General features: G+C 38.8%; 1 protein-coding gene across 1 annotated transcript in view; it reads right to left on the reverse strand.

The window, feature by feature from the left end:
- Positions 1-11922, reverse strand: part of ulk4 (unc-51 like kinase 4) — a 72810-nt gene extending 60888 nt beyond the window's left edge. Inside the window, exons 1-17 of the mRNA XM_034127419.1 lie at positions 11815-11922; positions 10700-10840; positions 10289-10388; positions 9154-9293; positions 8898-9060; positions 8281-8382; positions 8042-8125; positions 7839-7914; positions 7497-7646; positions 6859-7196; positions 6470-6539; positions 6080-6146; positions 5740-5832; positions 5437-5497; positions 5098-5297; positions 4850-4896; positions 4189-4267 (exon numbers count right to left, since the gene is read on the reverse strand). Coding sequence (XP_033983310.1) covers positions 4189-4267; positions 4850-4896; positions 5098-5297; positions 5437-5497; positions 5740-5832; positions 6080-6146; positions 6470-6539; positions 6859-7196; positions 7497-7646; positions 7839-7914; positions 8042-8125; positions 8281-8382; positions 8898-9060; positions 9154-9293; positions 10289-10388; positions 10700-10837 — 1908 coding nt within the window. The 5' untranslated portion in view covers positions 10838-10840; positions 11815-11922. The remainder of the gene's footprint in view (positions 1-4188; positions 4268-4849; positions 4897-5097; positions 5298-5436; positions 5498-5739; positions 5833-6079; positions 6147-6469; positions 6540-6858; positions 7197-7496; positions 7647-7838; positions 7915-8041; positions 8126-8280; positions 8383-8897; positions 9061-9153; positions 9294-10288; positions 10389-10699; positions 10841-11814) is intronic.
- Positions 11923-12807: the final 885 nt, after the last annotated feature.

Consider the following 12807-nt stretch of genomic DNA (forward strand, 5'->3'; position numbering starts at 1 on the left):
TTGATAATGAGGTGAAAGTAGGAGAGAAATATATATACATGTGCTAGGTAATAGCAACAACAAAATCACTGAAAACCTATAGAAAGCATACACACGTGCACCAAAATAAAGGGTAAGGGACACACAATAATGCATGGATACACAAACACATGTACATTAAGTATATGCACAAACAACTCGGTACACAAATTGATGCAATCATATGCACTTGGAAGAAATGCACACCACACTCGGAGTTAAGTATATGCGGAGACAGCCTTGCTTGCTGGCATTAGCATTACTGCCAGCTTCCCTCCTCTGTGATCTGATGCAAGTTCTGCCTCACTCCTCCATCTCTCTTCTCTACTTTTTCCATCCCTCTCTGTTCTCCCTTCCTATATTGTTTTTCGCTCTACTTGTGTGCTGTCTCTTCCTGCTTTACTTTGAATTGCCCTCTATGGATGTATCACATAATATCGCTCACTCTTTCTCTCACCTACATCCTTTTTCACACTCTGTTGCTTCCACTGTCTCTCCCTCTACTCGTTGTAGGGTGAGAAGTGGTAAGAGTCTGTGTAACAAGCAGATTCTTTCCCTTTATTTCTGCCTGAGATCCATGGTGTATCCATCAGTGAGCATGGTACAGTATCATTTTGCCACAGGTCTAAACATTACACTTTGAGACTTGGAACAGCTCATTTATTTCCTTTGGCCTCATTTAAATGTATGTATACATAAAATATAAACTCATAGCATGTTGTCTCCCTTCTAACCAAGTTTGTGAATGGTATGGTTCATGTGCTGTCAAGATACTGCTCCTGGTCTTCTGCCTCTTTCGCACATTATTGCTCTCTGATCTTCTCCCTCAACCTCTTCCTGAGCTAAACCCGCTAATAGCATAAATGGCTGCGTGGGGAGCAGAGATACTGTGATGTTTGTTTGAAACTGGTCACGCAGCTGCTCTTAGGCAGAGGGTGCTGAAAGGCAACCCTGTCCAACGAGCCAGAGTGAAAAAGAAAACAGCACAAGCAAATGTATTCCCTCGAATAACACATTATCCTTATCTCAGCATCAACACTCCCTCTGATGAAATACTGCTCACAAGAAAACATAAACATGTGCACTTAATTAACATGCATAAACAAACTCATACAGTGGCGCAGAGAATACAAATATGTCCCAACAAAGCACACGGAAGTGTTGCACATACACACACACTCACACACACACACACACATATATATGAAAAAATACAGAGGCTAAAAGTATGATAAAGCTAGCTTGCAGTATTACATTCAGATGCATAAGTACCAGGTGTTCCACTTTAATTTGCTTAACATTCTAAATGTACATACTAGATTTTTACAGAGATCTCCTAATATATATATTAGCAAAATGTATAAATGTGCTGTCCGATGTGTCCCATGGCAGCTATGACAAATGGTGTGTCATATTTTAAAACAAGACAACCAAAGCTTGGCTCAAATATAAATAGTAAATAAAGTTATCGTGTTAAACAGTTTTGTTAAGGATGAACCGCTTCATTGAGTAGATGTTTAGCATAGATGAGTACAGGGAAAAGCTACACCAGTTAGCTCCGGGAAACAATATTGCATCATTTCTGTTTGACAATAAACCTCTCAATCTATTATGTACTGTTGGTTTACTTTCATTCATTAGTTGTCAAAACAAGTGGTTTGAACCCAACCTTTACTTTATATGCAATATTCACATACAGAATAAAGTGGTGTCTTCCTGGATCCAATGGCCTGTGAATGTGTGTTCCTAGAGATTGCAGAGAGCTTTAGAATGCATTAAGACTCTATATCCCCAAGAAACACCCCGCACAGTGGAAGCTGCATCGGCTAAAGCGCTGTAAAAGCCACAGAAACCTTTTAGGGATGATAAGTGAAGGGGAATATGATAATATATTTGGTTTTAAAAGGACAGCTTCTCTATGTGGCATACAGAACGTAGCAAGCTTTCGTTAGTGACATTATCCAAGATTTATTTTTTCTCATTTCATTATTTTTGAAGAGAGTAAGAAGACAGACAGATTAAAGAGAGAGGGAAGAGGGAGACAGACAGTAGATAGTGAGACAGAAATAGAGACAAACAGGTGTTTTTAATGTGTGTGTGTGTGTGTGTGTGTGTGCACATGCACTCGTGTTTGAAGGGGGGGGGGGGGTCGGAGAATATAGCAGTTACCATGGTAACTAAGCCCAGCCCTGACACTCCAATCAGTAGGACTGCAGCAGGAGAACCCCTGCTGTGACTAAACACACGCACACACACATATTGGCTAAAATGAAAGTATGTGGTGTGTTAGTGGTCATCTGCTAGGAATACTACAACATAAGAATACACACAAACACAGAACATTTGCGCTCACCCATACACACAAATAGGGAAGAAGAACAGAGACAAACAGAAAACTACACACACAGGACCCCTGCTGTGTGCACACACAAACATTTCTCAAAAGAGCCCATGCACACTTACAAGCACACATAACCACAACAAACCAACCACACACGCACACACACCCCCTGCTGTGTCCATAGTCGGACACACAGTTTTACACACAAAAAGACAGACACACATGGCACAAATGTACAGCTTTGTCCTTTCCTTAACAATTTATCATCCTACGGTGGCTTTAGAGAGATAAGGGGGGTGGAAGAAGAAATGTTCCACCATTTGTCTTTAACAACAAGTGCACCGAAAAAACCCTGGTACACCACAGACGGCCATTTTGTTAATCGCCGTGACGACTGAGTAGCAGTAAAGTGTCAAAACAAGTGGAGAAAGACCAAAAACAAAAAATAAGCCATGGAAAAAGGACAAAATGGATTACATTATATACAGTAGATGTGATAGAGCTGACGAAGAGACAAAATCGAGAGAGAAAAGATGTTAAGGATGACATGATCATAACGGCACCTCCATAACAAACTGCTTTTACGTTGAATTAGTTCAACACCGCTCAGTTTGAGTGTGTGTGTGTGTGTGTGTGTGTGTGTGTGTGCGTGTGTGCGTGTGTGCGTGTGTGTGTGTGTGTGTGTGTGTGTGTGTGTGTGTGTGTGTGTGTGTGTGTGTGTGTGTGTGTGTGTGTGTGTGTGTGTTTTATGGAGGGCTCAGAAAAGTATATGATCCATCTAGGGGAATTAGGGTTAGGGACACTGTCTAGGGAAATGTGTGTTCAGACAAGTGTATCCTATTACCTAACAGCACTTTTGTTGATCGTTATTATGTGTAATAGCAACACACACTGAGTTGCAGGTATATTAAGTTCATATACATCAAAATAATGAAATCAAGTCAAGTCAATTTATTTATATAACATAACATAGCAAATCACCTATGTGCCCCTAAAGTTAATTTAGTTTGACTATAATTGAATTCGATTTATGTAGGTGTAACCAAAACAAATGTAGTTTCACCTGCATCATTATTATAACTTGGACAAAGAAAGTCAATTGGGGGGATATTGTAAGAATTATATAGTAAACAGTATAACAGTTGAATATTTAAATTGTAAATTAAACACAAAATTGAAATCTAAAAGCAAAAGCCATAAAGTGAGTGAGTGAGTGAGTGAGTGAGTGAGTGAGTTAGTGACTGACTGATATTTTCAGTATCTTTGAATCTAATGAAAGACATGTTGTTTTGTAGGTTTTTGATGCCACCTGCTGGTACACACTAGTTTGACAAAGTAAATCAGGACTAAACAAGTATTCACATCCACATCTTGTTTTAGGGCAGATTTTCGTCTCCATCTTCGGTTACACGTTTAGGTTATAGATGAAAAGAAACAAATTGACATACTGTATGCATTATTGCACTATTTTTCGTATGTTTTACGTTCTTATGCATAAAAGTAGATTCATATTAACATTACATCTGCTGGTATTTACTGTCACCCCTTGGTGTAATCTAGTACTGCAGGATTTAGGAATTCATATATTTATATAATAATTATCCCTCACCACTTTTCTTTAAAAGGATTGTGGATTGGGTGTGTGTGTGTGTGTGTGTGTGTGTGTGTGTGTGTGTGTGTGTGTGTGTGTGTGTGTGTGTGTGTGTGTGTGTGTGTGTGTGTGTGTGTGTGTGTGTGTGTGTGTGTGTGTGTGTGTGTGTGTGTGTGTGTGTGTGTGTGTGTGTGTGTGTGTGTGTGTGTGTGTGTGTGTGTGTGTGTGCATTCCAGACCTCAGAAACAGGGCTGTCCTCTCTTAGTTCAGTACAGTGCAGAGCCAGTAGACCCATCACTCTGAGAACTTTGCTCCGTCTGGAAAACATTATTTGTACAATTACACAATACAATACAATTGTGAACGATGTACAAATAAATCCATTAACACAGGACTACCATAAAAAACGGTCCTGAGAAAATCATAGTAAGGAAAAGGAAACTTCAAACGAACATAAAAGAGGCACAATACTTTCGTAACCATTCATTTTGCTATAGCTTTCATAGGATTTGTTATCTGTTGATTAATAGCAGTCACTTGGAAACAAAGTTCTTATAGAATTTTTTCAGAAAGGGAGAGGGAGAAAGATGGGTGCAAGAGAAGAAGAGTGAGTGAGTACACATCATAAATGGTATGCTTCTCTGGCCCTCATGTTTGTTACTTTGGTGCAGCCCAAAAACTATTCTGCTACTGAACGTCTCAGTGCTTTTTCAGCCAGCAGCTATTCTAACAAAGTTAGGTCCACTTGCATCCTTGGTTTCAGAGTTTCAGCTCCACCAATGGGGTTATTTCAGTTCTCGTATTTTCTGTGAATTGAAAGTAACTACTTCTCCAACATTACTGCATAGTGACCATCATGCTTTCTGGTTTAGAGAGAAAAACATACATAATGTACTTACACATCCCAGTTGGGAGCTTGTCGTAAATGCTGAGTCAACACTGGAAGCTGAATGTAGGAGGAAGGAGATACAAAATAAGAAAGGCTAACAAGGTTAAGAACCACAACCACAAGCATATATTTTTTAGCAGTACTGCTGTCTTAAAAGTAGTCAAATAGGTTGATATATTCCCTAAAACTGCAAAATTATCCTGTAAAACCCATCAGCTGATTTCAACAGGGATCCAATGTCAATATGTGTCTTCTTACCAGTTTTGAGTTAATCAGTCTGTTAGCAATAGCTTTGTGTCCAACTACACAGCAGAGGTAGCACAGCAGGTTGAGTCTGGAGCGTGTGGCTGTGGAATGAGGAGATGGAGCAGTGGAGGGGTGCTGTTCTTCAAGCGATGAACAAAACTGTAAAAGGAGGACAGTCCACTCTTCATCACTCAGGGAATGCAGCTTCTCAACTGGAGGTGGGGTGGGAAAGGTCAGCATCAAGACAGATTGGGGCCAATGAACACACAATCCACAGATCCTATGTAATTTATATAGTACACTGATAAAATATAATGTAATAAGGATTTAAAACCAAATCTAATACAGTACCTGAATATGCTGGTACACAAAGGCTTTTGGGATCAAATCGCACAGGAGGACTTTGAAGAATCTGCAAAATAAAACCACAGAGTGACTGTCTGATCATCAAATCACAATCACCAAGTAGGTATTTCCTTACTTCATACATGAACATAAAGGTTTTTTATAATGTTTATCTTTACATTTACAATTGCATTGTGAAGAGGTTATAAGGAAAGGCTCCTCACAATGACTCTTAAAGTGAAAGTTAAATAGATGCATTTAAAGTAAAATCTGAAATAGCCTGTGTCCAATAATATTGAATGTTTGTACCTTGGGGTTGTCCAGGAGTTGGGTGACAGTCAGATCAGAGTCAGTGTGAAGAAGAGCTTTCACACCAGATGTGATGTCAGTACCACTACTAGCCTAGGAAAAGGCAAAAGGAAAGTGAGTCAACCTCAGCAGAACCGGAGTGAGGGACTTACAGGGCAGACAGCAGATGGAAGCAGGGGGTGACGTGCCTTAAATGTGGACTTATAAATGAAAAAATAGAAATAGTGAGATTGTGTTTTCTCCTATTTAACAGTTACTTGTGTTGCAGTATTAGCATGAACCAATCCTCTCTGCTATTTGTTTGTATGTTGCGGATATCAGAAAATGTGTTTGCATTAACCTGAAGTGCAGCGGTCTGATTGGGAGGGTCTGAGATACTGCAGCTTCTCCTTGAGGTGGCACAGGAGCTAGAAGAACAACATAGAGATAATACAAAAAAACACTGCAGTTTTCTTATTGCTAGTCAATATACCAAAGTACATTAAGTTGATTCCTTGTAAAGCACAGTTTGGATAGATATACTGTAAGAGTTACACTGGTAGTAACATTGTTATTTATTGTTGAATAGTAGTTGTAGTGATTTTGTTAACACTTCAGTTTCACACTTTTCTTCATGAAAAATAAATGAATGAGGGCCATTAATGAGATGACTGGTTCAAACAGGTAGACAATAGGTAGGGACTGACATAACCCTGCAGGCAAACCCTGGCAGATGGACTGAATGAAATACCTGAGCAGAAAAATGGCTCCAGTGTGGTCCACATCCAAACCACTCTTTGGCTTGAGCTCTGACACCTTATCTAGAGTAGGAAGCAAAAAAGATACAAAAATTCATGAGGACACATGTCTGAGAATCATGCTTAGTAAAGGCCACACAGGGGGGGGATCTGCATAACAACAACTACAGCAGACCAATCTCACAGAAATGTTTTAAATGTTTGCAGTTCAGGGGAAAATAATAGAACGGAACAAAATTGGCTAGAAAACCAGATTACTACAATAATTGAAACAAAACACATAAAATATATATGTGGTACAGGAATAAAAGCCTTACTAACCTAGTGGCCAGGTAGCTCACATATCTAAACACATAAACATAGACATCAGGGAATGTCTTACCTAGTATGAAGGATTTATTAGGCTGCAGTGTGAGGCACATCTGCTGTGCCCCAGTTAGCTCAGGGTCATCTTCTGTCTTTGCCTTCTCCTCTCTTCCTCTCTCCTTTCCCATCTCCGTATCCGAGCCCTTGCTGTTCCTTGAGGCTCCACAGGTTGTGTGTCTGACAGCTTGTTGGAAATCAGTTCTTCTGTCGGATGGTCTGCAGGCTGTTGCAGTTGTTATCTGTAAAGAGTTCAGTTTCTTAGAGATCCTATGGGCTGGCTGGGTGATGACTGAATGGCTGTCTGGAAGCTTGTCCGCAGGTTCTGGAGGGAAAGGGGCACAAATCCCTGTGTGTCTGCGGAGGAATTGAAAAAAACAGTTTAACAACTGCTGAGGGAAAATTATGAATTTAACTTTCAATTAAATGTTATGTTGATTCTGCAGGCTGTGGGTTGTGCTGTTGACTCGCTTGCATTATATAAGAAGGATAAAAAGATACTAAAGTGGGTGTAAATTATGTTTTTCCTTCTACATCTACCTATACGTATGTGTTCATAAATACTTTGACAAAGCAAATCTGAATGCAGTAATATGGTTGCGACAAAATGTCTGTAGAATGCTTGAAAATAAATATAAATAATATTAATCAACCCACCTCACGCTAGTTGAAACAACCCCCTCACAGCTAATTTTTTCCTCCTGATCCACTTCTTCCTCCTCATCTTCCTCTTCTCCCTCTCCACCCTCTTCCTCCATTAGTACTTGTGCCCAGAAAGGGTGGTCAAGCAACTCTGGCCAGTCCATCCTAATGAAAAAAAAACAACACAACTTAAAATTACAACACAGAAATGTGACACTAATCAAAACATGCATGAAAAGTAGCAGACTGAAGTAAGTCTACAAAAGTTATGTGTGTGTGTGTGTGTGTGTGTGTGTGTGTGTGTGTGTGTGTGTGTGTGTGTGTGTGTGTGTGTGTGTGTGTGTCCATGAACTTGACCTCTCATCAGAGTTTTTGTTGAGCAAGCCTTTCAGAAGACTCTGGAAGTCCTCACTGGGAGGACTGGCTGAAATCACTGTAACAAACAACACAGAAGATACAGTAATAGAATCCACTATAATAAAAATAATTGTGTTAAACACGCAATGTGTGTGTTTGTTTGTCTCTGTGTATAAGATTTTATATGACAAAGGGAGTATCACCTGTCTGTCTGAGAGGTGGTGGTTCTTGACATAAAATCATCTCTGTCATTTCCGTGTAGCTCTCCGAATAGAATGGAGGTTTACCTGGAAAAGAACACTCACTTGTAAAGTATGTTGTGGTTGGTGTTGGTATTGTTTTAAACAGGATGAAATGAATTGATATTTATGTGTATTTAAATAGTCAGTCTAAATATGTGTGTTTATGTTTTATGTGTGTGTGTGCGTGTGTGTGTGTGTACCAGTATACATGTAGTAGAGTGTACAACCGAGAGCCCAGAAATCAGAGCTCATATTTGTTTCTGATCCCTGCAAAACCTCTGGAGCTGTGTAAGTTGGAAGACCTACAAATATAAAAAAATACAGTCATTATGAAATGCAAAAACTGTCAGCCTTATCATGCAAAAAGGATATTTTACAATGAATGTTTTGCAAAAATATAGTATATGATTATGATATTTCGTATTCTTTGCCATCACATGGTAAATTGTAAAGAATAATCTATATGTTTAAAAGTGGACCTCTTCAGAAGACTGATCTCTCATTTGGTTCTATTTCTCTGTAATTTCTCAGCTTGTAGTTTCCATATGATAACCATGTATCAGCAACAGCTACTTGATCCCATTGGTCTTGTTTCTTTGCCTCCTGCCCTAAATATTCACCCACTCATTTTTGGTGTAACCTAAAATCAGTTTTAGATTATTCCACTAATTCGTCTGTCAGTTAGCCATATGCAAATTACTTTCCACAAGAATATTTTGTATAAGCTTTTTGCCAATTCAACATAGTACATCTTTGCACTCTTCTTGGCTAATGTACTGGCTAGCATGTGCAATACAAATTAAAAAAGTAATCTGACCATGTAATGTTTCCCTCATGTCGTCAGAGACATCCTTGCTATCTCCTTCCCCGGCCTCTTCAGATGTAGAGACTGAGGTAAAGAAATCCTCAAGTGTTTCTCCATTTGCCTTGGACAGACAGAAGTTACCAAACTTCAGAGTGCCACTACCATCCAGCAGGATCTATGGGTAACATGAGGAGAGATACTTTATTCAATGATCATACATTTGCTGTTGTATTTTAAGTCCGACATACACATGAGTGCAGATGCTGACCTTAGCAGGGGTCAAGTTCGAGTAAATTATTCCTAATTCATGGATGTGTTTCAGTCCATTGACCAAGTCCCATCCAAACCTCCTCACCACATCTTCTGACAGACATCCATCACTACCAATAATAGACTCCAGGGAACCACCTGACAAATAGATCGAGAAAATAAGACACATCAGTGAAAAAACAGAAACAAGAGAGCAACCGTAAAATAGGCAAATACACCAAGAAAGAACAAGACTGACACCTACTACAAGATGTATAAAGACATTTCATGGTGAATGAAGTATATGCAAGTGTACAATCTAAACTTGAAAATTGTATTGTTAATCAAATAAACCAGATTATAAGGGTATAGAGATAGATAGAATCGGAGGGATGAAACCCTCTTTAATGGTCACACATGCAGAGCACACAGCACACTGGGGGTGTTTCTCAATCGCGAGTACGCTTGCTTGGTAGCACATGTCTGCCGAGCATCTTGCTTCAGAAGCGAGGCAAGAATACTTCCTGGCATTCGGAAAAAGAAGAGTGGAACACGCTAGCAAGTGTGCAGGTGTGCGTCATATGAGAGGCCCCGCCTTACATCTTCCGCCACAGATTTGGGGAAATTGGTCCTTGCGCAAAGCATTGTGGGGATTTTAAGACCGCGGAGTCTACACATGTGCAGCCTCGAAATTTCTCGCTACGAAGTACGCCGGGCTCGGTAGATTTCCAAGTATGCTGGAGATTGGAACAGTACTTTGGCGGCACTCGATGACGTAGTATGCTTGAAATAGTGGCTCTGAAGCAGCTTTACTCGCGATTGAGAAACACCCACAGTGAAATTTGGCCTCTGCATTTAGTAGGAGCAGTGGGCAGCTAATGCACAGCGCCCGGGTAGCAATGGGAGTGGGGGGATGTCCGGTACCTTGCTCAAGGGCACCACGGCAGGGCTCACAGTCCAAGCCCCTACTGACTGAGCCACTGCCGGACTATAGTATGAACTATTTTCAGTGAAATCTTATCCGTTTTAAGCTGCTAGAGGATGCACTTCTCTTTCCACATGTTGAGATCGTTGAAAATCAACAATAAGTAACTTATTTCATCCAATAGTGCATGAGTGCTTATCTATCAGATGTGCCAGAAATATTTACCGACCTGTGCAGAGCTCCACCACCAACCAGAGGTGGTTGCTTGTCTCATACCACTCATAGAAGCTAACTATGTTCGGATGATCCAGATCTTGGCTGAGACGTACCTAATGGAACAAAAAGAGGACACATTTATATTAGATATACTATAGTGCAATGATAAAATGTTAAATTATATCTGAAAAAAAAAATGTGATTGATAGATAGAAATGCAAAACCTTTTAAAAATGATAACAGTGCTCAACATTTTTTAATTGTAAGATAATTGTAAGATAGTAAGAATAAATGTAAGTACAGTAAGTTAAAATTGCATTGATTGATGTCATGGCTCTTCCGGCTGGAAAAAAAAAATACTATAAAACCTATGTACTAATTAAAAAACGAAATGAAATGTGACAGATGTCTACCACAATCCTACATGGTTAGTGATCACAGGTCTCTTGGATTTGTCGGCACAGATGATAGCGACATAGTTCAGGTTGCCCTTCCTTCTTCCTTTGTAGACAACAGAGCTACTTCCTGCCCCAAGCTCCTCATACAGGATGAAGTTCTCCATCCACTGTGGAAAATAACTGAAAAATCTCAAGTAAAAATTGTAGACATTTTAAGAAGTTAAGGTAAAAATAGAGAATGAGAATAGAGTTTCTAACCAATAGGGATTAGAACATATCAGATATAAAACCAAACCTATACATAATTTTAGACATTAGCTCTATCATTAATGTAATGCATGTTACCAATCTGTCAGAAGAAACGTGATATTTGAATTATTGTTAATAGTTACAGTCTCATGAATTATTCAAGTAGTATAACCCTTAACCTATTAAATGTGTCATTCATATGGTTTTTCACTATTTAAAGAGAAATAACACAGTCTGAGCACTTATCAAAAATGGCACCTACAATATATTAATATTTATTATGGGTCAAATGAATATACTGTATGTAGGCATGCATATATATATATATATATAAGGTAATATGTGGAATATCTTTGTTCTTGTTAACTTTACAATATGAGGAATTTACATTTAGCATAGGCTTACAATTTTTCCCCAACTAACGCCAGTTATTGTAAAATAAAATGGCTGACATACCTAGAGTTACCAGCTGATTATAATTACGCATAATTAGCTACAGAACACATTACACCTGGACTCTGAAGGCTTGATATGCACAGAAAAAACTGTCATAAAAAATTAACTTTCAGCCCTCTAGAGCCTGAAGCAACTCAAATATATATATTAAATAGACATTATTTATTTCAGTATATGTAACTTTAAGGAGGAGAATAGCTTATTTAACTGTCACGTTAGCGGCTAACGGTTGGCTTTTACAGGTCCCACAACCGCTAACGTTACCGTGTATTCGGAAGCACAGGCAGGTTTGTTCGCGTAACAAGACAGCAGTCAAGAGTTAAAGTGACGTATTTACTTTAAAACTGCATGCAACTATACCTGGATATACAAAATACCTGCATTCAAAATGTTTGCATTTGCTCAAACTAAATATAAAAAGGACCCTAAAACGTACCTCTTCATTCACCCGCTGTTGTTGGCGGAAGTGTAATGGGCCACGTAATTCCAACTGGAAGAGGTAACTCTGGATTTCTTCAGTTATAATTAAAGCTAAATCTACTGACTTAAGTCATTACATGTGTATTAAGAATATTCTTTATCTTTATTAAATATTTCTAGATACAGAAAATGTAAGGAAGATGTCAATTGCACAGTATATGTTTATTTTATGTTAACTTGATAGCCTTCAAATGGTATATTCCTGCGTCGCTAGGATACAGGAGTGCATACAACAGACAGCGCATGGCCACAGCAATAATCACAATCAAAATGAATGTATGACATATTTAAAACCAGGGCCGGCCCTGCCTAACTATATTGAACATATGGATCTCAGTATGATTGAATTTACTAAATGTATTAAAGAGGCTTATAGACTTTTAATATTTTCCAACATTTAACGGTATGCATATGAATAACTTATTCACTTAATGTTACTACCTTTTGTAGTTAAAGCCTTCAGCAATGTTCAAATGTCCACTACGTTTGATGGCTCCTTGTAAGTGTGGCCTGTATGCAGCCTTCGTACGAAGATATATGTCCATACAGAATTAGTTTGAGAAACATGCTTCAATCCTGCCTGGGGTCCCCCACAAATCAATGTTCCACTTATGGAAAACACTGTCCCAGATAATGTAGAAATGCATGTAATTTAAGCATAGAGTTTTGAGGGTTTCAGGATTAGTCACTGACCCCAATCCTCCTGTATCTGGTTCTCCATTGTCTTTAGATTAACAGCATCTTGGTCTGCTGTCCTGCAGTTTTCACCCTTGTTGGATGTATAGTAACAGAAGCCAGTTATGGAAAAAATGACATATGTGTCATTTGTAGATAAACATATTGTATTGTGTTTTTAGTGTATTCATTTTCCTTTTACCCTTTTTATTTGTAATATATTTTAACGAATATTAGCACTAATTATTTATTTTTATTTTCTCTTACTGTGTTT

The sequence above is a fragment of the Trematomus bernacchii genome, unplaced genomic scaffold (assembly GCF_902827165.1).
Source record: "Trematomus bernacchii unplaced genomic scaffold, fTreBer1.1, whole genome shotgun sequence".
Taxonomy (NCBI): Eukaryota; Metazoa; Chordata; class Actinopteri; order Perciformes; family Nototheniidae; genus Trematomus; species Trematomus bernacchii.